Source organism: Coccidioides immitis (genome assembly GCF_000149335.2).
Source record: "Coccidioides immitis RS genomic scaffold supercont3.5, whole genome shotgun sequence".
In the NCBI taxonomy this organism is placed as follows: Eukaryota; Fungi; Ascomycota; class Eurotiomycetes; order Onygenales; family Onygenaceae; genus Coccidioides; species Coccidioides immitis.
In genome coordinates, this window is record NW_004504307.1 from 592506 (window position 1) to 611720 (window position 19215).

The window sequence follows — 19215 nt, forward strand, 5'->3', positions numbered from 1 at the left end:
AGACAATCTTTTTTTTTTTTTTTTAAAAAAAAGGAGAAGCATATCTTATTTATTTATAATTTTTTTTTCCTTGACGAGGCGATGATCAGGTTATTATTAGTAACCATACCCGTCCTTCAGCATCCCCGATCCCTGGCCAACACGCGGGCCAGCAAAAAAATTTGATGGTGCAACAAGGATCTAGCTTGAAATGTCGCTGTTGACGAGGGGAGACGTCGAAAGACCACAGCGGGAGGACGGGGAACATGGCTACAAGGGTGGACGTATCGTCCATACAGCACGGATTACATTAGTACGTATGTATTCTCCGTATTTCAGAAATGGATACGGGACTCCCTTGGAAAAGCTCTGTATTTTGCCGCCGCCTGAGTGGTCGAAGTTCACATTTCATGTCAGCAAAAATTCGTAAAAAAACGGTATGGGTCAAAATACGCCGAACGAAAGCACGATCAGAAGTATATCCTTGTCGTCTGGCAGCGGAAAGTTCGTATCGATAAGATCGCGGCTCGTGTGCATCGGAAATTTTAAGCCACTCACAATGAAGAAAATGTTCCGTTTCAGACCAGGCAGCTCTGCTTCAAGAAACCAAATCAAAACGTTGCCAGGCGAGGAGGGTCGGTTTTTCCTGCAACCGCTGCGTAATCTTCTGGGGTCTGATGCCCGACGGAGACCAAGCACCCGTCTCGAAATTTAGAGATCAACATCTCAGATCTGCTATCCACAGGTCCACCGATTCTCTCAAGGGAAAGCAGCCTTACCGAAAACGATGCAAACCGCACGGCGCGACCGGTTTTTTCAACAGAGAAAACAGCACGTCCCATCTGTCGAACAATCCATAAAATGAAGATCATCGTCGATCTCGCGTAAAGGTGATCCCCAATTTCTCGCTTGTGTTCGCCAATTGTAAGACTGGCACTCCGCATTCATGCATGAATTAGCCCGCGGATCTTGAATCCAGCAAACCATTCCCGTCCCGCTTGCATCTCGCCTCCCTTTTGCTTTCACTTAACATAATTTGTTCAGTATTTTCTTCAGTGAGTCTAGCAATTGGCAGTTCGTGCTCGACGTGATCATTGGGCAAACGAAACCTGGCAGCGCCGGGGTTGGACGGCATAACTTGGCCGTTTGCTGCTGCCACATGGCATCCACGAGCTTCCCCCCTCACTTTCTTTATTAATAGCAATACGGGAGGAGACAAAAAGTGCTCCGGTCAGAGGACACTAAGCAGAGGTTCCTCGAGACCCCCGTTCTTTGCTTCTTCTGCGATGGTGTTACATACTTAATGCAGGGAAGACCGGAAGCACAGACGTGTGTTCCCCAGCATGTTGTTTGCGTTCTCGGAGGCAGCCGTGAAACCACGCAAAGCGCCCATCCGATAACTTGGAATACAGGGATTTGACTCTTAACTATGGCTCTGCAAAGCCATTCGAACCGTGGTGAGGAATAGCGGCACGAGATCCCTTTGAAGATCGTCATGCGAGGGAGGATAAAGACCTGAAATTTCGGGGAAAAGGAGGGAAAAAGCAATCATTATCATTTGGTATGAGCATTTGCCTGGTAAGGAATAATCTTCACGCAAGGCTCACTGCCGGTGATGAAAGATTATCCATGAAAGGCGATGGCTGCCGTGTACGCCTGGCCAAAAATATGTACCTTTTAAGGTTCAGAGGAAAAGCAAAAGCAGCGACCCTGACGACCTGGTTGGAGATTTTGTTTCTGACAAATTTGGTGTCGCTGGTTCTCGTCACCGCCCGCCGAGCGCGAGGACAGCAAAAGCAAACAGACGAACCCTGCGTGGCGCGGCATTGATCCGTTTCTTGGCGCCTCTCCGAACTCTGGAGTTTGCTCAGCCGCTAGTGGCGCGGAACATGATGTCCCATGATCCCGGGAGCCCAGGAGAATGGAGCGTGGAGATCTTCGAAGCAATAACAAAAGCTTTTCTCTTTTTTTTTTTTTTTTTTTTTTTTCTCTTCCACCCCTTCCATTCAGAAGTTGTTGCTATGAGACATACACTGTAAAAAGCCACGCTCTCAATGATTCCTGATCTGATTGGCACCCGATGGCCGTACCAGCCAACATCAGCCCGATTGCAGGATCGTGAAACAGCGCGGAAGAAAGAGAGGCGTTCCCCTGAAACTGGCGATCGTCGAGGTCGCAGCGCAGGCGAAGGGAACAGGCTCCGATAGCGGAACCGGGCTGGTGGCAGCCGCAAAATGGCAACAGCGCGATCTCCACCCGGTGGCCCCCCGTTGGGAAGGTGTGGGTTTGTCGGAAAGGGCTGGTCCAGGCGAGCATCGTACTGAACCCGCATTACAATGCATGGGGGGACGTATGGAAAACATGCATATGTAAGTTATGTACGGAGGATGTGCCCGGTACGGAGTACTTGCAGTAAGATTCGTGGACTCCCGATGTGAGCAGTGGTACGGGGTAGTTACTCTGTATGGTGTGCCTGTAATACATGTAATATATTACATCCCCGTTCGGCACTGCTGATTCAGCATCTGCCGCAACCTTCCGCTTCGTCTCCGACTTCGTTTTGGAGTCTTCGCTACCGGTCCACAGCTATCCACCGCGCTGAAGAGTCAGATCGACGCACGTCTCTCGCTTTCAAGCTTCTGCTATTGATGGTTTTTATTTTATTTTATTCATCTTTCTTCCGCGAGACTAGTGCGTGGGATGGCGTGCTCCAAGCAGCTGGGAAAGCATCTTCCCATGCCTCCCACGGTCGAGAGCCCTTTTGCAGGAGTATACGGCGTTTTGATTCGTTCCCATGTTCGATCACGGTACCTCCTATTTCCTTTTTATGTCTTAATTTTATATATATATATATATATATATTTTCCCGGTATTTTGCCTGCTCATTGATGATACTGATGACGATGTATGAACGTGATTTAAATCTTCCGGACATTCCAAGAAAACCGTTGCTCGAATCGAGCCTGTATCTGGCCGATCACCTATGCCGGACGATGCTGGAACCCCCACTTGCAACGTAAATCGGGGCTAGATCGCCAAAAATATTCAGCAAACCATGCCCCCTTGGGGAAGGACTGGACTTGTCACAGCATTTCGACATCATCGTCCCGTCCACGGTTGGTTCGCATGGATCTGCGCTAAATGCTGTTTGGGCGGATCACCCCAAACCTTCCTCCTCCATTTCCTCGCTAACCCAACCACTCAGCACCCAATTTCTCCGGGACTAAGGTTCGATACTTGCTAATCTTTCCCCCATGGATCCTTGGCTGGCGATCAGTGTTATGACGGCACCCATGCCACAAAGCCCAAAGGAAATTGCCGTTAGCTTAGACCAGGGCTGGACTAGTTTACCACGAGGCAATTTAGTGGTGCGCCGTGCTCAGTCCCATGTCATGATTCGGCGCCCACGTTCCTTATACCACCTGGTATGTGCCAGGGAGCAACATAGCCTCCCCCCTAACTAATGAACAACTCCTGAAGCCAACAAAGAAAGCCCAAGTCGGGTACGAGACGTTGTTGACAATGCCTTTTTTTTCACATTTTGGTTGTAGCTGAGACACTTCCCCCGTCCTCCTTTTGCTTTTATTTTCCTCTTCTTTCTTTCTTCCTTTTTTTTTTTTAGGAGGAGGGGAAACGACAAATGTAGCTCTACACAAGAAACCTCGGACCGAGAAAGGAAATGGGGACTTATTGGGTCTCCCCGTCCCTTCAATACGGTTAAGTTCACGATCACAAAAGCCTAATTTTTCTCCGCAGTCGCTTCCAATATAATTTTTATGCTTTCGAAGCTTACCGATCACGCTGTTCATTTCCCCGTCGGTTGGGTACAGTTAAGTATAGAGTGACTTTCTCTGGGGAACTGCCGCCAGGCTATCTTAGAGAGTTGTTCGTCTCATTATATTCTCGCGTGTTAATACGGCCGCTCGGATACTAGCACCAACCTCTTTCCTAACCCCATGCTCCAATCAATCCCCGTTTTATTTACATAAAGTATTACCAACTTCCAGGCCCAATCACTCCCGCGCTCTGGGTGAACAGCGCCGGCCCCGCTAAGTCTGTGAAAGATCCCTTAGCCTTGGTCGATCTCTCATCTCGGCTGATTCTAAATATCAGCAGATTGGCTGCCATATCCTGTTTTACTTATTGGCTTCCTCCTCCACTCAACCCCCCATTACCTATTATTATATTCGTCACCCGGCCTTCCCAACCCATTCAAAATTCAGTCCATATACTTGCTTCTCTTGTCTTTCCCAACTGAACATCCCTCAGTATATCAGGACTATCTATTCTTTTCTCATTTTCCCATCTTGCGACCCTTTTTCTTTGTCAACTGCGGAACACAAGGGGAGTCTCGTATCTAAGGTCCCAAATTCAGATATTGGGTACAAATATCGTCGTTGTTTTCAACATGAACGTTTCAAGCCTGATCACTTGCGATCAGCCGCACCAATTGCGCGCGCCTGCATCTTCATATTCTGAGCACCGTCGATCCCCATCCATCCCCAAGCCTTTGCAGACGGAGAGCAGTTCATGCGCTTCTCCATACTCGCGGTTCGAGCGTCTCCCTCTTTCACCGCCGGAGGAGGATGGCAAGACACAGTTCTCACTTCCTTCTATCTCGTCTCTTCTTCGGGGCGTAGATGGTGTTTCTGATGCGCACGTTGCTAGTATGACTCACTCAAGTCTGAATAAAACTGATGATCCTGGCGGAGACTGACATCTGAACAGAGAGACAACGAACCAACCCTCCTCCTAGCATTGACTTAGGGATGGAGAGACGGACTATAGACCAAACATTAAAGCAGAGGCCAGCGCTGCCTTTGACGCCTCCTCTAAGGCCTGAGTCTGGCATGAATAGCACAAGCCAGTCGCCGTCAACATCATCGCCACCACGAAGCGCCATCTCACTACCGAGTCTTGTTCGGAGTTATCCGTCTCCAGTTTCAGAAGTTCCAGAGGGACGACGGATGTCACAGATATCGCGACATTCGCGAGGGGCTTCGACGTCGCAAACTTCTCAACTTTCAGGCCCAGAAACACGTTACCCATCGCCACCAAATGTCAACTCTCCAACCTTTGCTGCCCCTGTTGAACCAGCGCCAAAGCCGACAGAATACTACCCAGCCAGCCGACCGGTAACGTTTCCGCCTGTGGCGTTCGCAGTTCTGCCAAGCCAGCCAACTCATCCTCAGGTGCTTCCTCTTGGAAGTCCTGCGTGGCAGCACCATCATTATTTCCCTCCTTCCAACACAGCAACTTATCCTCTCAATCACGATAGATACATCTGCCGAATATGTCATAAGGCTTTCTCAAGACCGTCCAGCCTGCGAATACACTCCCACAGTCATACTGGCGAGAAGCCTTTCCGGTGCCCCCATGCCGGCTGTGGGAAAGCGTTTAGCGTGCGAAGCAACATGAAGCGACACGAAAGGGGTTGCCATCCTGGAAGATCAGCACCACCATCGGCCCTGGTTAACTGAAAGGGCAAAGAACTCCAGTTCTACAACGGGACTTGAATCTTGTAGTGGTCCTTGGCTGCTGATGAAGGGAACATGCCGAACCTCTCAGCAATATAGCGAACACGCAACATGTTGACATTGACGCTAACAACGGAGTTTTCTTTTCTTGTGCTCTTCGAGAAAGCCCTGTCGACGAGGTATCACGAAGGGTCGGAGCAACAACTCGCCCCTCTTCGAGAGGAGGGGGAGTTCGTCCTCGAGATGAAACGATACTATTGCTTGGCGGTCTTATAACTGCATGTTCGTCTTCACACCCCGCATGCTCCCATCTCGAGGTAGCTCCTCTTGGTGCAGGCACCGCGGGGCCAAAGAAAAACGTCCCCGTCAATTCAGGAGGCGACTTGGCAAAAGCGAGTACCAAGAGCGATGCGCATCATTTCCCCAATCAAGGGAAAAGTCCATTCGGCATTGTATATATCATATAACGTCATGGTTCTCAGGAGCATGCAGGGACTGGGGTATAATATAGATGGGGAAGGATCTTTTTTGGTCTTGCACGGGAAGCTTTCCGGTTTAGCACGCCTTTAGCTTTATGGGGGAGGTAAAAATAACAAAAAGGGGTTGTGCTTGGGGTTCTTATTCCCCCTGGATTTATTACATTTGGAAATTCTTCTTTTGTATTAGTTAGTTGTCTGGAACATTTCTTGGCCTTCTATTCCCTGGATATATTTTATTATCTATTTTATACACAAGAATGAAAGGACCCTGAGGGTCACCTGTCATGCAACTTATCGGACCTTGCTTGAGAATGGGAGCCTCGGGTGAATTCCTTGGATTGGTGCTCCGTACGATGCGTCTTCTACCCCATACTCTGTAAGGGTGATGATGCAGGACAAGGTCTTCCCCGGGGACTTATAATCAAGGTATCATCCATGAGCTTTCTATCGACGTTTTCGTCACACTAATCATAAATAATCCCAGTATATATAGGAAAATATGGACTATATGCTCAGGAAAAAAAAAAGAAAAAGAAAAAGAAAAAGGATTTTTGCTCCAACCAAAAACCAGTTTGCAAAAGTTGTAACACGTGCGTCAATCATGCAGTCTGATCTGATCCCATATAAATAAGACGCAAGGCGGGTCTTGTATAGCAGAATATATACTTGCACTCAAGCATCCAAATTCAGCTTCCCTAACAGGCGATCAAGTTTGTTCAGGAGGATCTGATAATTTGCGGCGTCTCTCGCGAACTCGTTACCTGAGATTTCGCCGTCCAGGGTTCTAATTATGGGGCCCATGGGACTGTCCTTGGGAAGCCGGTTGGTGCCAGCATCCACACCTTCGTCTTCCTCGGGTGTTGTGAATCCCTGTGACGACGATCCCAACGAGTCAGATCGATACGGTGAAGTTCCCAGGTCCGAACCAGACTGTGACGCGTCGGCGTCCATTATCGTCATTTTATCTTGTAGCTCAGTCGCAATTTTCTGCGCATCTTCCTCCATCTCGTCAAGGCCGGAATCTTCGTAGGGTGATCTAAAGCGATCACTGAGGTAATATCGGATGTCATCAACCAGTTCGATGGAGTCCGTTTCCTGTCGCTTTTGAATACGAGTTGCTGACTCGAGGACGAGCTGTTCGAACTCTGGCCTCTCGATATGCGACTCTAATCTGTATGCGAGATATCGTGCCGCGAATTCTTCCAGCCGCTGCACGCGCGTCAGCCAAGCGGCACGAATAATTTCGTATATGTCTATTGGCTCTTCTTCTTCGAACTCCTCCACATTGGTTGAAGGTTGAGATTCATTCCTTCCCGGCCATGGGGTTCGTTCCGACTTCTGGCTTCCATTACCGAGCGAGCTGATCACCATGGCCACCTTTGTTTTGAGCCTTTCGATCATAAGGAGATCCGCTGCGTAGAGAACGTCGACTGCCATATCGAGGGGGATGTCCACTTTATCGGTATACAGAAACTTGAGGACAATCTTTAAAACATCAGGGGAGCAGTCCACATGGATGATTTGTAGATGTTGTGACATTTGAGCCTCTCTAAATGTGGAGGAAAACATGGCAAGGAAGAACTCCGATCGGAGAAGCATGGCTCGGTGGGCGGGATATAGGACGGTCTTTCCACAGTCCCGTACCGGTATTGTAGACGTTGGGCGTATAGGGATCCCACCCGAGTCCTCTTCATTTTTGGAATCAAGAAGTAATTCAGTTTGATCTAGGTCCTCAATCATGTCCTCGTCAGCTCGGAGGAGCACATCGGCGAATACGTTGTTGTCCCGGCTCCATTTCACTTCGTTAAGCTTATCGGTGTCAACAACAGTTTTATACCTCAGTACATTGTTCTGGAACCACGTTTCCATCTGATCGCGACCCTTCACCACTTCATCCGTTCTTCTCTGCCTGGCTAACCGCCGATCACCACTGTCCAAAATCGTGTCCATTAGGCTGTGAAGCTCCAACTGGGATGCGATCTTGTCTATTCCCGCCAAGACTTCAGACTCTGTGAAACCAGTCCCGGGGCCTGATCTAAGCTCCCGTGGTGCCTCTCCAAGGTAGAGGTATTTAATACCGGCGCTGAATGCCTGTGGCGGAAGCGTGTTTGACAGCTTCAATGTTGTCGCCTCGGGAGAATTGGCCAGCTTTTTCTGGAAATATGGCGATCTTGCGGACAGAATGAATTTATGTAAGTGGAATGATTCATCCGCTGAGGTTACAAGGATATCTGACGTCTGGGGGTGATCTCGTGATAATAATGATGCAATATGTGCAGCATACGGCTGCAGAGGATCGGTCGACTTTGAGTAGTCATACTTCAATAGTAAATTCCGTATCCTATCGTTAAGAGCGTTGTAGAGGCATCTAGGAATACAGAGTCAGTTATTGCTCATCATTGAAGCCGCTATCAGTAAGTCAAAGGGAAATAGCACCTTTCGCCTTGAAAAGTGTCTCGCTCGCACAAGGCACCAGAATCAAGGAGAAGCTGCGCGACTTCATAGTGACCACAGAGACTAGCCTTTCACGAGGTGTTAATCCGCCTGTCTCACCCAAATACGAGAGCATAGGGCATCGGATTTCGCCTGAAATAAGAACACCCGCTGAAGCATGGAAGCTCGCCACTCCATCAAAGAGAGATACTTACAAGAATCAGAGGAGTGCAGTCAAAGAGATCTCTGGCATTAATATTCACTCCCTCGGTGATTTTCTCCTCGCACACTTTCAAATCTCCTCTTCGACAGGCCTCACAGAGTTCTTTAAACCCCTCGCTGAGGTCGAGCGGGTTATCTTCCTTCAGCTTTCCAGCCTCGATCAGCTTTCTTTCGTTGTGCAAGCTAGTTGCGAGCTGGTCTTTCCGGAGTAGCGCGGATGACTCTGCCATTTTGAAACCGCAACAGGATCTTCAGTCCCAGCAGAGCAGCGCTGGAGAGTTGAGACCGGACGTCAAGCTCACGATGGCGGCGAAATGGCAATTCGGCAATTTAGGTAATGCTGACTAATAGATAGTCCGTTCGTTATCGATAAAAGGTCGGAGCTAGCTGTAAATGGCTAGCGCCCATCTCCGCTCAACGCCGCCGGCGCCGTTTCTCGGCACGCTAGCCCTGTTCTGGTCAAGCGTTTTGCTGCAGTTTTGGTTGCTGCGCAACGACGTCAATCTAAACAATTGCGCTTTGAGCGCCGGCGGAGAGCTCCTCAACGTCGAACCGCAGGGCTCTTCACCAGTTGCTCGCAGGCTTATGATACTAACACAGCAGGTTTAATTTTGTCCGATTCCTCGTCCATGTGTGAAGGTCTGCCTTAGTTCTCTCTATTTACCGAATATTATACCATGGCAATCGCATTGGCGGAAGCGGACAAGTATGAGATTCTTGAAAGGATAGGTACACCAAATTACCCCATGCTTCTCCAGCTCTAAGGTACTCTGCTAACCGTTCTTAAGGGAGCGGCTCTTTTGGGGTGATCAGAAAAGTTCGAAGAAAGGCTGATGGATACGTATGCACCTCCGTGTCTCCTTCGCTGTGGTGAAGATAAATGCTAACGGCCCGCGGTTACACCTAGATCCTGTGCCGGAAGGAGATTAATTACATTAAAATGTCCCAAAAAGAGCGCGAACAGCTTACAACCGAGTTCAACATATTAAGCTCGCTCCGGCATCCTAACATTGTGGCATATTACCATCGAGAACATCTCAAAGCGACCCAGGATCTCTACCTGTACATGGAATACTGCGGTGGCGGCGATCTTAGCATGATAATCAAGAACCTCAAAGCAAACAACAAATTTGCCGAAGAAGAATACGTCTGGCGTGTCCTTTCGCAGCTTGCTACTGCACTCTACCGCTGTCACTATGGCGTTGACCCTCCGGAGGTTGGGTCCAACGTCTTCGGCGCTTTGCCGTCTACGAAGCCAACAGGGTTAAAGGGAAAACAGGCACAGGTGATGATTCTGCATCGTGACCTTAAACCTGAAAACAGTATGAAGTTTTAGTCTGCTTAACTTTGAACTCGATAGCTAACGTTGTGTAGTTTTTCTCGGGGCGGACCAGTCCGTGAAACTGGGCGATTTTGGCTTGTCGAAGCTGATGGGCTCCCATGATTTTGCGTCAACTTACGTGGGAACACCATTCTACATGTCGCCGGAGATTTGCGCTGGAGAGAAATATACGCTCCATTCAGACATTTGGGCTGTGGGTTGCATCATGTACGAGCTCTGCATGCGCGAGCCTCCTTTCAACGCCAGAACGCATATGCAATTAGTGCAGAAGATTCGGGAAGGAAGATATCCCTCCTTGCCTGACCTATATTCGCCTGAGCTCAAGAGCGTTATTGCGAATTGTCTACGCGTCAATCCGGATCACCGTCCCGATACTGCTGCGCTTTTGAAGTTACCGGTTATTCGGTTGATGAGAAAGGAGAAGGAGGTCGTTGATCTAGGCAAAGCTTTGCGAACTAAAGAAGAAACTGCACTACAAAAGATGAAAGAATTGGAGCTGAGGTGTGCTCAATTCGACAAAGAAAAGGCCGCTTTGAAAGTGGATATAGAGAATTCTGTTCGCCGCGAGTGGGAGGTCAAAGCAAGGCTAGAGATCGATCGACAAGTCCAGATGGAACTCGAAACACTCCGAAAACGTTTTGAAGCTGAAGTGCAGGATAGGGTGGCTGCTGAGCTCCAGAGACAAAGAATCATCCAGAGCCAGCCGCTGCAAAACGAAGACGATGGAGTAGGCTCATCAACCGACGTGTCTCGTTCATCACTTGGTACCGACGATACCGACTTCCCATCTTCAACCGATCTAAGCTCCCTTTCGCTGGAATCTCCAACTTCAGACCAGACCAGAGCTGCCAGGAAATACAACCGGACGCCCTTCAGCCGCGCCAAGACCACGCTTGAATCTCCCATGGACGTGCAAATGGCGGAGCCGTCACCAATGAGCATTGCATCGCTTTCTCTTTCTCCTCGGCGTATGCATCTTGGGTCAACAGCTAGAAATATATTCGCTGACAATGGAAGAAAAGTCCCTAAATGGGATTCGGCACTATTGTACTCAGATGATGAAGATGACATTCCGGATCTTCCATCACCTTCTCGGCCACAGGTTAAGGCTGATCCATTTAAGGCCCCACACCGACCATTGCTGCGGCAGAACACGACAGCAATGATGCAGAAGCTTAGCACTCAGCCCAGTTTGTTCCCGGCTAAAGCTACGACTCAGAGTGCGCAAGCGAGTTCTCCCACGCAGTCAGAGACACGTATGTCCGAAGGAAGGGCAAAGTCGCCGCATCGGCGTCTCTCTAAAATTCCATCATGTACTAGTTTGGCACTTGATGGAGGATCACCTGTCCGCAGAACGGCAATGAAGCCTCCAAATTCTAAGGCTAACGCTGGCGGAGAAGAAATGTTCAAGGCTGTGATGCAGAGGAATATGGGTGGCAGGACACTTGTTGAGCTGGCCCAGGCCCGAGCTGGCGGCAGGCCTATCGAAGAGCTGAAACGCCCTGGCGAAACCAGATTTTCGACCACTGGTCTAGCAACAGTGAAACCTGTTGAGCGAGACCCGCCCGCAACCTGGGACCCTGAAAAGGACGAGATGCCCAGCCCCTTTTTGGTTCGCGGGACTAAGATCATTCGAAATCTTCGTTGAATGTACAACAGATTTACCAGTCAAGCGATACGTCACCGCTGACTGCGTAATTACGGATGTGCGGCGTACGTGCCTGAAATATCTTTGTTTCGATATCCCTGCAACGTTACTCTTGAAAAGCTTGGGCAAAAGTAATAAAAATTGCTTGTCTAAAGGCGTTTCTACCGGACACTTTCTGTCTGGCTTCAAACGGAAGTTATCCGCTATCCTTTATATCGCGAGTTGGGGCCTCGAGGAGTTTTTGGTTTGTCGCATTTGCACGGCGTTGGGGATCCCGGGTATGACGGGGCTCGCTTCTTTTCCTCCTTCTCGACTTTCTTACCATCGTTCTGGGGGCAGGCTTTTGCATGAGTCGGGTGCTATCGTTCCTTTCTTGGGGGTATCGTGTCATGATACGCCTTGTACCATCGTTTTCCCTTCGCCTCGCGAGGTTTTGGTTTTTCTCATTAAGAGAGTGCATCCTGTTCGGTACCAGCCCGGTTATCATGCACTTCAGCATTCGTTTATTTTTCTCCTCTCCACGACTTCAAGCATTATGCCTTTGGTTCCTCCTTACCTTAATGACACTAATAACCATGCCTCTTCAGGCGTACGAATTTCGTTTTTGCTCTTTTTGTTGGTGGTTCAGTCGGTTTTAGAGATCCTTTTTTCACTAAGGGGCTTGGTTTCCCCCCCTTTAACGCCCTTTTTCCTCTTTTGTTTCCCTTTTATTTTGTACACCACCAAACTCCAGCTAGGATTGAATGACAATGAGTTCTTCAAACTTCGCGTTCTGTGCTATATGTAAGATTTACCTTTTTTTCCCGCATTCGTTACTGACCTCATAACTGATAGGCATTTAGTCCCCCTGTATCATATGGAAACATCAAAACCAGCAGGCTTTGTCCCATAAGTTATATTCAACACATGACAATGGCCCATCACCAATGTTAGAGTCTTAAAAAGCTGAATTTCATTTTAGACAAATCTTATTTGCCTATCAAAACTGCAATTTCGGGTCTATTGCTGTGGTACAGACCGTTTTGGGTTTTCTGGCCCAACTGTATGTATATTCCACCTCTCTTGTCGAAACTCTCCGTGTCCAGGTAGACATGTCTTTAGGGCCTCTTTGACTCCACCTCGAGGGGTCAAAGTTGAGAAAGCGCATCTTCTTGCCCAGAAGAAGGTAGGAGCTCTTCATGGCTTTGTCGTCCTCGGGGACGACGCACTTACGATGTTCGTGAACCTTGTAGAATTGTTGCAATTCCTCGTCCGTGCTGCAAAAAGGCCTGGCGTCGCAAAGGGTTGACTCGGAGCCGCCGTTTTCCTCCCCGACAAATGAGAACCTGGAAGACTTTCCTGCGGAACGGATCGAGGGTGGTGATGTGCTCATTCATGTCTTCGGCGAAGTTGTACCTGTTGATAATGAGCTTGAACCTGACACCGTGCTCGCGGCACAAGTTTGCGGGGCGCATCATGTCTGGGAGATGCGCCCCTTTTCCACTCGTAAAGACGTTTTGAGATGCGAAATGAGATGATCGAAATCCCAATGTTTGTTAACCCGGGCGTGAAGTCATATAGTACATGCAAACACTTTAGTTACATGGCTGGATGAGCAGTGTCGCTGCCGTGCAACTGCGCTTCGGGAAGGAGAGCGCATACAAAATGAATAAAGGAGAGGATTGCTCTCCTGGTGCTTGCTTTAGCGGCGGAATGGTAGGAAGGGCGATGATGCCAGAAGGAAGGCCACAAGTTATAAAGTTTAACCAAGGTAACTTAGCTCAACTTGCTTTCAGAACTCCTTGCCAGCGAAGCTGTGCTGGGCAAAGGCAAAACTGTCTGAGATGCCACGCTGCAACGTGCAGGATGGAACCTGGTTCTAAATCAATGGTTCCGCAATCTCTAGCTAGCGCTAATATCATATTTATCCTGGGAGGAACCGGCGCTGGTAAAGGCACTCAATGTGCAAAGCTCGCAACAGATCCCCCTGTGGTGCACCTGTGTGTCGGAGACCTCGTCCGGGCTGAACGGGAGCGTTGTTCACCTGGTGCCGGGCAATTGATCGAGAAGTGCATGCGCGAGGGCACCGTGGTTCCTTTGGAACTAGTGATAGGACTCCTGAAAGCAGCCGTCGTCGGGCATGTTGAAGCCGGCCAAATGAATATCCTTTGTGGACAACTTCCCACGGGATATGCAGCAAGCAGCGGCCTTCGAAGCGCAGGTGCCTATAATCCGATCTTTGTACCCTGGCAGACCCTCCGTCTAACTAGCGTGGGTAGATTGGGCCCTGCAGAGCAGCCATCTTCTTTGAATGTTCGGAGGAGACACTGTTACGCCGTCTTCTCCAGCGGGGAAAGACTTCAGGCAGAGTGGATGACAATGAGGTCTCCCTTCGGAAAAGGATGACAGATTTCAACGAAAGGACCATACCTGTTATCGAGCATCTGAAGCGGTTGATCGAGTTAATAGCGGTATGAATCGCACATACCTAGGGTGAAATATCCCTTTCCTTGCTAATAAACCAGGTGGACTGCGAGCGCGGAATTGATGAATTATATCCATCGATAAAGCAACTGGTAGAGGTATGGGCCGAATTGGTTTTCTATACCATTGTATAACTAACTGCCTCCGAGTATCTTCTCCTCCCTGGCCACACGACTCTCAAGAGATGACTAGCTAATTTCTGGAAAAGGCTCTGTTACTTTGGGACCGGATGGGGTTGTGCTCTAGCTCAAACGCCATGGGTTCGCAAGGCCTATATCATTTTCTTTCAAGAAAGAACCATTAGAGGGAGCAACATAGTCTTGGAGAGGATGCAGAGGTAGTTCTGGACCCTTGGGCTACGATCACCCTTTCGGATCCTTTATTCCATTTCGAAAGTCCCCAGTGTGCTGAAGAGGAATTTTATTTCAGCCGTGAGCCAGGCTCAAAACCGGTTAAATATCTCCTTGTTACCGGGATCCCTAGGGTCGCGGCGCTGTACATTCCCAGCCATCTTCACAAAAATGATTCCAGGGAGAGTTTCGGGCAAGACAAACCTTCTCTTCCAGAGAGCTCAGAGTATGCGAAGTGTCTCTCAGTTGCGGATGTCGTTGATCTAGTGTTTTCCAATGCGATATCTGCTCATACGCTCTGCAGCTTGATCAGACACTGATTCTCGCCTCCACCGACCGTGGATTGGACAGTTACTATCAGCTCTTCAAAAGTCTAAGAGCTCTTGGGCTAGTCGATAAGATCTACAGAATGGTGCCATCGGCACCTGTGGCGATAAGATCGATATGTGCGCCACTGTATAAGGCTCGCTGGATCCTTCCTATGGCAGGCCTGTCAGCCAATGCTTCTCATGATCTTGACCGTCCTCGCACTTTTGCTTGTATTGCTATGTTTGAGTCAAGACATCTTAATCTCGATCCCTATTTACTAAATGAGGTCTTCCCAATGTCCTCAGTTGACTCGCTGTTTATCAGTGGTTCACTTTTATGTGATCCTTCAGAAGTTCCAGATCAGTTTGAGGTATATCGTGTTGTTGGCAATGTCGGTCGCGCGGGCATAGCCCTCCTAATACCGCCGCAAGCTCCTCAGATTAAGGAGGTTTGATATCGGATCATGGAACTTGCTCTCACACGATGAGTTTGACGGGGAGATAATCGATTCCTTTCCGGGGACATCAATGCACCTAGCCTTCTCAGGATATAAGCTACCTCTTCAGACTGGTGCTAATGATATGCAAGATGTCGATGCCTATTTGCTAGAATCGATCGTCCAAGTCCGGGACAAAGGTAAATGGGTTGCAGATGTTGATATCCTCAAAGCTGTGAAACCCCAGGGCAACCTCAGCCGCGTGGGGAGGTACCGAAGCAATGACAGATGCGATCACTGTGTATCTCCAACCACGCTTGACATACCCATGACCGCTATAGACACACGGGAAGAATTGCTTGAGGGCCCTGAAAAACTAGCCGTTGCACGAGCTCATGGCAATTGATTAAGTAGGCTTGCATTGACATGCGTCGCTGCACATAAGGGCCACAGTATTTATATCCTCCCATCTTCGTTTTGCTGGAAGTGCGCATGTTCCGGTGCGAGTCACTTGAAGCAGCACGATGATGAAGCTCTGCATGCAAAACATGATGGCGAGTATACGCCTCCTCAGGACTGCGTTGTTATGGTTTTGTGAATGTATCGACGCTTTTTTATGGATAGGAGAACGCGATTGGTCTCAATGGTCTTTCTAGAACCCTGGATTTCCAACTCTGCAGCAAGTGTAAGCTTCTGAAGCTGAAAGCTATGGGATTAAGAGACGTCCAGCAGCGGTATGGACAGGTCGAGAGTTTTTTTCTCTAGGGTCAGGCTATGCTTCTGAGATTTGCAAGGCGTTGGCATTTAATGTCCGCAAATGAGGGATTGGTTTCACCGTTTCCCAACAATAAGTGGAAGACAAGTTGAATTTGGTTGAACTTCTCTGGTCTTTGCAATTTTTTAACAAAAGCACAATCCGGGCATCCCAGATGTTCAACTGATGGCACCGTAAAAGGCATCAACGGGGTGTACCTCGTAATCGACACTCTCCTTTATATTCCATGTCCGTGACATCCTCCGAAGATATATCCGATCAAGTATTTTCGGGAAACACGTTATCGTGAACGCACACAGTTGGTGTCGTCCAAATTCCGCATTTACCGTCCACGACTCCCTTGCTCAGACAGGGTCAGTTGAGTAAGGCAAAGCTATGCTTGGCTCTTTTCCTCCGCATTGCGTAGAGGGCGTCAGCCATGGGTACGGCACTTTTAGCAACATAAAGGACATTCTTAAGCTTTTGCAAGAGGAATTAGTGAATTCCCACCGGCCTAAGCTGATGAATCCACAGGTTGGCATTATGACACCTTTTTGTAAGTAACAAGGAGAGTAGGGAGGAGTGCGTTTTCACGACGGCCGATATTCACGGATCACGAGGGAGCTTCATCGAAAAAATTACCCTAGCAGCCTCGACCGCGGTTCGAAAGGCCTAGTTTAAGCTTCCGGATACGATGCAGTGGGCGATCTCACGAGAAAACCCCACCGCGAGCTGTCGCTCTGTGCCGTCCGCTCCGAGGTTTGAAACACTTCAAAAAGGCTGGTAAGACTCCCAGCGTGGAGAGCAGCTTCATTGTTTATATGTCATCTACCCGTTAACAACGCCTCATTGGGTCGTTCACATTCGGAGGGATTTCAATCGTAAATACTTAATCTACTTTAATTCCCAGACAAGACTCCTAATAATAGAAGGCAATCACAATGGTAGATTTATCTTTCCAAGTTCCGTTCGTTGCGGTTGACAATAATGCGTGGACAAATGCTAATTTACTCCTTTGAAAAGGCCTCTTCCTCTGCTTCACCTGTCCAGCCAAAGCTGATCCGCCTCCTCTACAATTCTGCCTGCGTCATCCTCACTGCGGACCTATTCATTTTCTACACGGGTTCCCGCCTCCTGTTTCCGGAGCAAGAGGAAATTCGTAGCAGCGCCGCCCTGCGCTTCTTTCTGCGTTGTGCAGCAAATACGTCTTTCCCGTTTGCGTTGTGCAGTTGGCTCCTCCGAGATTATCATATCCGACACACGCACGTAGGACGAGTGGTAGGATCGTGTTTTGCCCTGTCTCATGCTGCCTCAGTGGCCCTGTATAGCTGGAGCAGGTGGGTGGGTGGGGAGTACCAACTCGCAAACTTTTGGGGTATTGTTGGCTTGCATGGTACTTGGGCGGGCATCGCCTTGTGGGGACTACTCAGCGCGTAGTTGAGTGATAGAAGATATATAGAGGAGTGGCTGCGATTAATCCGCGACGGCCATAGATATAACGAAGCAGCATGTGTTGGGAAAACCGGTCTGGCTGATACGGCAGTGGTGTTCCGCCTGCTGGCGGCAAGGACTGTAGCTTGTATCATATTTCCTCATCCTCCACTTCCTCAATCTGAACGTGTTTGAGCTCTCGCCGAAAGCGTTCCTCCTCTTCTGCTAATGTAGCTGCATCAAGATTCGCTGAGGTGGGCTTTGTTTCTGAATCTGTCCGTTCAGCATTAGCCGCAGGGCCAGAAGCCTGAGTAGTAGAAGTATATCCTTCTTTTTCTAAACGGTCCAATTCTTCCGGTTCTACCAACCGTCCCTGGCCTTTGACAGCCGCCTGCTTCACCCTCACAGCCGCAGGAACAAACTTGCTCACGGCCTCCTGTTGTAGATTTCTGATGACCGGTGCAGATTCGTAGACTGTTCTAGCTTCCACTGGAGGTTTCTCTGGTAGACCGTGTGTCTGGCGCTTTTCTTCGCCCTCGTTATCACGGGCAGGTCCTCGTCGTAGGTATTGGCGTGGGATCGGGGGTGGAGTGTCCCTCGGCATGGGTATATTTCGAACGCTCTCGTCAGTATCGCTACTGTCATCATGTCGTCTCCGCTGATCCCATCCATTTCTTCTTCTTTTCCCCAACACTCCTCGATCGGAATCCGTGTCGCGGTGCCTCGACTCGCCACCCCCGAACTTGGGTGCGCGGTCTCCGAGGGCCTCTCTTGCCTTCTTAACCGCCTTAAGGTCTCTTTCTAGGCCCTCAAGTATCTGCTTGTCCCGTGGCCTCAGTGGCTGCCCCGACTCCTCGATCGCCTTCAGCTCGTCAATTTGCCGCTGGAGCCGCTCCGGATTCCGACGAGCGAGTTTCTCATTACGACGGGCCTGAAGCTCAGCCTTTCCTTTTTTCAACGCACGTTGTTTCTCCAATCGGCGCTGGGCTTGGGCCGGGTTGACGGTGCGCTCTTTGTCCTTCGCCATGGTAGAGCCGTCGATTCTAGAATGCAGGAAGGTGTGACTCGGCGGTTAAAACGTGCAGCGGCTTAAAGTTCAGAAGTGTGATAAAAGCGATATTTGGCTGTCAGTTGGTAGCTGCGGGTCTCGAGTACCGAACCGGGGAAAGGCTAAGAAGTCACGTCGAGCTCCACCGACGAGGTGTACGTACAAGCCCGGTTGGATGCTGCCTAGGCGCTCAGCACCCGATTCTGAAATCCTACAGGCTCGATTTTCCGGGGTATCCTCTCAATCCAATGGAGGCCGATGGTATGTTCCGGGAGGCGTTGAAGCCTCACAGGTTGGGCAGCGGTAACGGTGGATCGTCTGCCTTCTCGTTCGTGTTGTATGAAGCGAGCTGAAAGCTGTCTACGTCGAGCAAATATGGGTGATCTTTTCGTCCTCCAACGATGCAGAGGCAAAGAGGAAGAGATTCGAGGGTTGAAAAAGCCCCGTTGCCGCTTCTCGCCAATTAGAGGCCCCGATGGTGACTCTTTTTTTTTTTTTTTGTTTTTGGAACCGTGGGTTTCGGACGTCCTCGTCTTCTGGGGATGCACGCGTGATGGGGAGCTTTGACTTGGATTTTGTTTTTCCCTTTCCTTGTTTTTTTTTGCTTCTTTTTAATTCACTGAATTCTGTGGTAGGAAAATGGAGTCAGTGTCAGGATCCATGGAAGCGCTAAAATGGAGCAGACCTTTTCCGCATCTTAGCCCCAGGCGGGAGGCGACAGACCGCTTCGACTGATACTGTCGAGCCGGGAGTAGGCTGGCAACGGTTTTACATCAATGGGGGGATGAGAACGGGTGTATTTTGGGCGCAGCAAAGAGGGTTGGGTATGGTTGTTGGCGTCTGT

The 19215-nt window shown here is 49.3% G+C and overlaps 9 protein-coding genes across 9 annotated transcripts; 6 read left to right on the forward strand and 3 right to left on the reverse strand.

The window, feature by feature from the left end:
• Positions 1 to 590: 590 nt before the first annotated feature.
• CIMG_13535 (uncharacterized protein) lies at positions 591 to 923 on the reverse strand (the record flags this gene model as incomplete). Its single annotated transcript, XM_001239025.2, has 1 exon — positions 591 to 923. The coding sequence occupies one exon, from the start codon at positions 921 to 923 to the stop codon at positions 591 to 593; it is 333 nt and encodes a 110-aa protein (XP_001239026.2).
• Positions 924 to 3983: 3060 nt separating this feature from the next.
• CIMG_10049 (C2H2 finger domain-containing protein) lies at positions 3984 to 6223 on the forward strand. The gene is made up of 3 exons (XM_001239026.2): positions 3984 to 4032; positions 4096 to 4646; positions 4708 to 6223. The coding sequence occupies exons 2-3, from the start codon at positions 4388 to 4390 to the stop codon at positions 5457 to 5459; spliced, it is 1011 nt and encodes a 336-aa protein (XP_001239027.1). The 5' UTR covers positions 3984 to 4032; positions 4096 to 4387; the 3' UTR covers positions 5460 to 6223.
• Positions 6129 to 8820, reverse strand: CIMG_10050 (ankyrin repeat and BTB/POZ domain-containing protein; the record flags this gene model as incomplete). Its single annotated transcript, XM_001239027.2, has 3 exons — positions 6129 to 8303; positions 8372 to 8457; positions 8584 to 8820. The coding sequence occupies 3 exons, from the start codon at positions 8818 to 8820 to the stop codon at positions 6608 to 6610; spliced, it is 2019 nt and encodes a 672-aa protein (XP_001239028.1). The 3' UTR covers positions 6129 to 6607.
• Positions 8821 to 9156: 336 nt separating this feature from the next.
• Positions 9157 to 11580, forward strand: CIMG_10051 (NEK protein kinase; the record flags this gene model as incomplete). The annotated part of the gene is made up of 4 exons (XM_001239028.2): positions 9157 to 9319; positions 9379 to 9431; positions 9498 to 9912; positions 9965 to 11580. Exons 1-4 carry the CDS (start codon positions 9268 to 9270, stop codon positions 11578 to 11580), a joined length of 2136 nt encoding a protein of 711 aa, XP_001239029.1. The 5' UTR covers positions 9157 to 9267.
• Positions 11581 to 12329: 749 nt separating this feature from the next.
• On the forward strand, positions 12330 to 13097 carry CIMG_12499 (uncharacterized protein; the record flags this gene model as incomplete). Its single annotated transcript, XM_012358381.1, has 4 exons — positions 12330 to 12363; positions 12542 to 12622; positions 12666 to 12745; positions 12813 to 13097. The coding sequence occupies 4 exons, from the start codon at positions 12330 to 12332 to the stop codon at positions 13095 to 13097; spliced, it is 480 nt and encodes a 159-aa protein (XP_012213804.1).
• Positions 13098 to 13382: 285 nt separating this feature from the next.
• Positions 13383 to 14622, forward strand: CIMG_12500 (uridylate kinase). Its single transcript, XM_012358382.1, has 4 exons — positions 13383 to 13830; positions 13908 to 14030; positions 14085 to 14141; positions 14252 to 14622. Exons 1-4 carry the CDS (start codon positions 13426 to 13428, stop codon positions 14345 to 14347), a joined length of 681 nt encoding a protein of 226 aa, XP_012213805.1. The 5' UTR covers positions 13383 to 13425; the 3' UTR covers positions 14348 to 14622.
• Positions 14623 to 14802: 180 nt separating this feature from the next.
• Positions 14803 to 15544, forward strand: CIMG_12501 (uncharacterized protein; the record flags this gene model as incomplete). The annotated part of the gene is made up of 2 exons (XM_012358383.1): positions 14803 to 15072; positions 15134 to 15544. 2 exons carry the CDS (start codon positions 14803 to 14805, stop codon positions 15542 to 15544), a joined length of 681 nt encoding a protein of 226 aa, XP_012213806.1.
• A 1335-nt stretch (positions 15545 to 16879) lies between these two features.
• Positions 16880 to 17329, forward strand: CIMG_12502 (uncharacterized protein; the record flags this gene model as incomplete). Its single annotated transcript, XM_012358384.1, has 1 exon — positions 16880 to 17329. One exon carries the CDS (start codon positions 16880 to 16882, stop codon positions 17327 to 17329), a length of 450 nt encoding a protein of 149 aa, XP_012213807.1.
• A 145-nt stretch (positions 17330 to 17474) lies between these two features.
• Positions 17475 to 19153, reverse strand: CIMG_10053 (uncharacterized protein; the record flags this gene model as incomplete). Its single annotated transcript, XM_001239030.2, has 2 exons — positions 19057 to 19153; positions 17475 to 18997 (listed from the first exon to the last, which is right to left on the reverse strand). Exon 2 carries the CDS (start codon positions 18348 to 18350, stop codon positions 17475 to 17477), a length of 876 nt encoding a protein of 291 aa, XP_001239031.1. The 5' UTR covers positions 18351 to 18997; positions 19057 to 19153.
• Between the last annotated feature and the right edge of the window lie 62 nt (positions 19154 to 19215).

Bases quoted from the DNA above. Each gene is read 5' to 3' on its own strand.
- CIMG_10049 (XM_001239026.2), top strand. From the start codon at position 4,388: ATGAACGTTTCAAGCCTGATCACTTGCGATCAGCCGCACCAATTGCGC. The intron at 4,647-4,707 runs GTATGACTCACT...ACATCTGAACAG, and splicing joins TTCTGATGCGCACGTTGCTA to AGAGACAACGAACCAACCCT.
- CIMG_12500 (XM_012358382.1), top strand. From the start codon at position 13,426: ATGGAACCTGGTTCTAAATCAATGGTTCCGCAATCTCTAGCTAGCGCT. The intron at 13,831-13,907 runs GTGGGTAGATTG...CGTCTTCTCCAG, and splicing joins AGACCCTCCGTCTAACTAGC to CGGGGAAAGACTTCAGGCAG. The intron at 14,142-14,251 runs GTATGGGCCGAA...TTTCTGGAAAAG, and splicing joins CGATAAAGCAACTGGTAGAG to GCTCTGTTACTTTGGGACCG.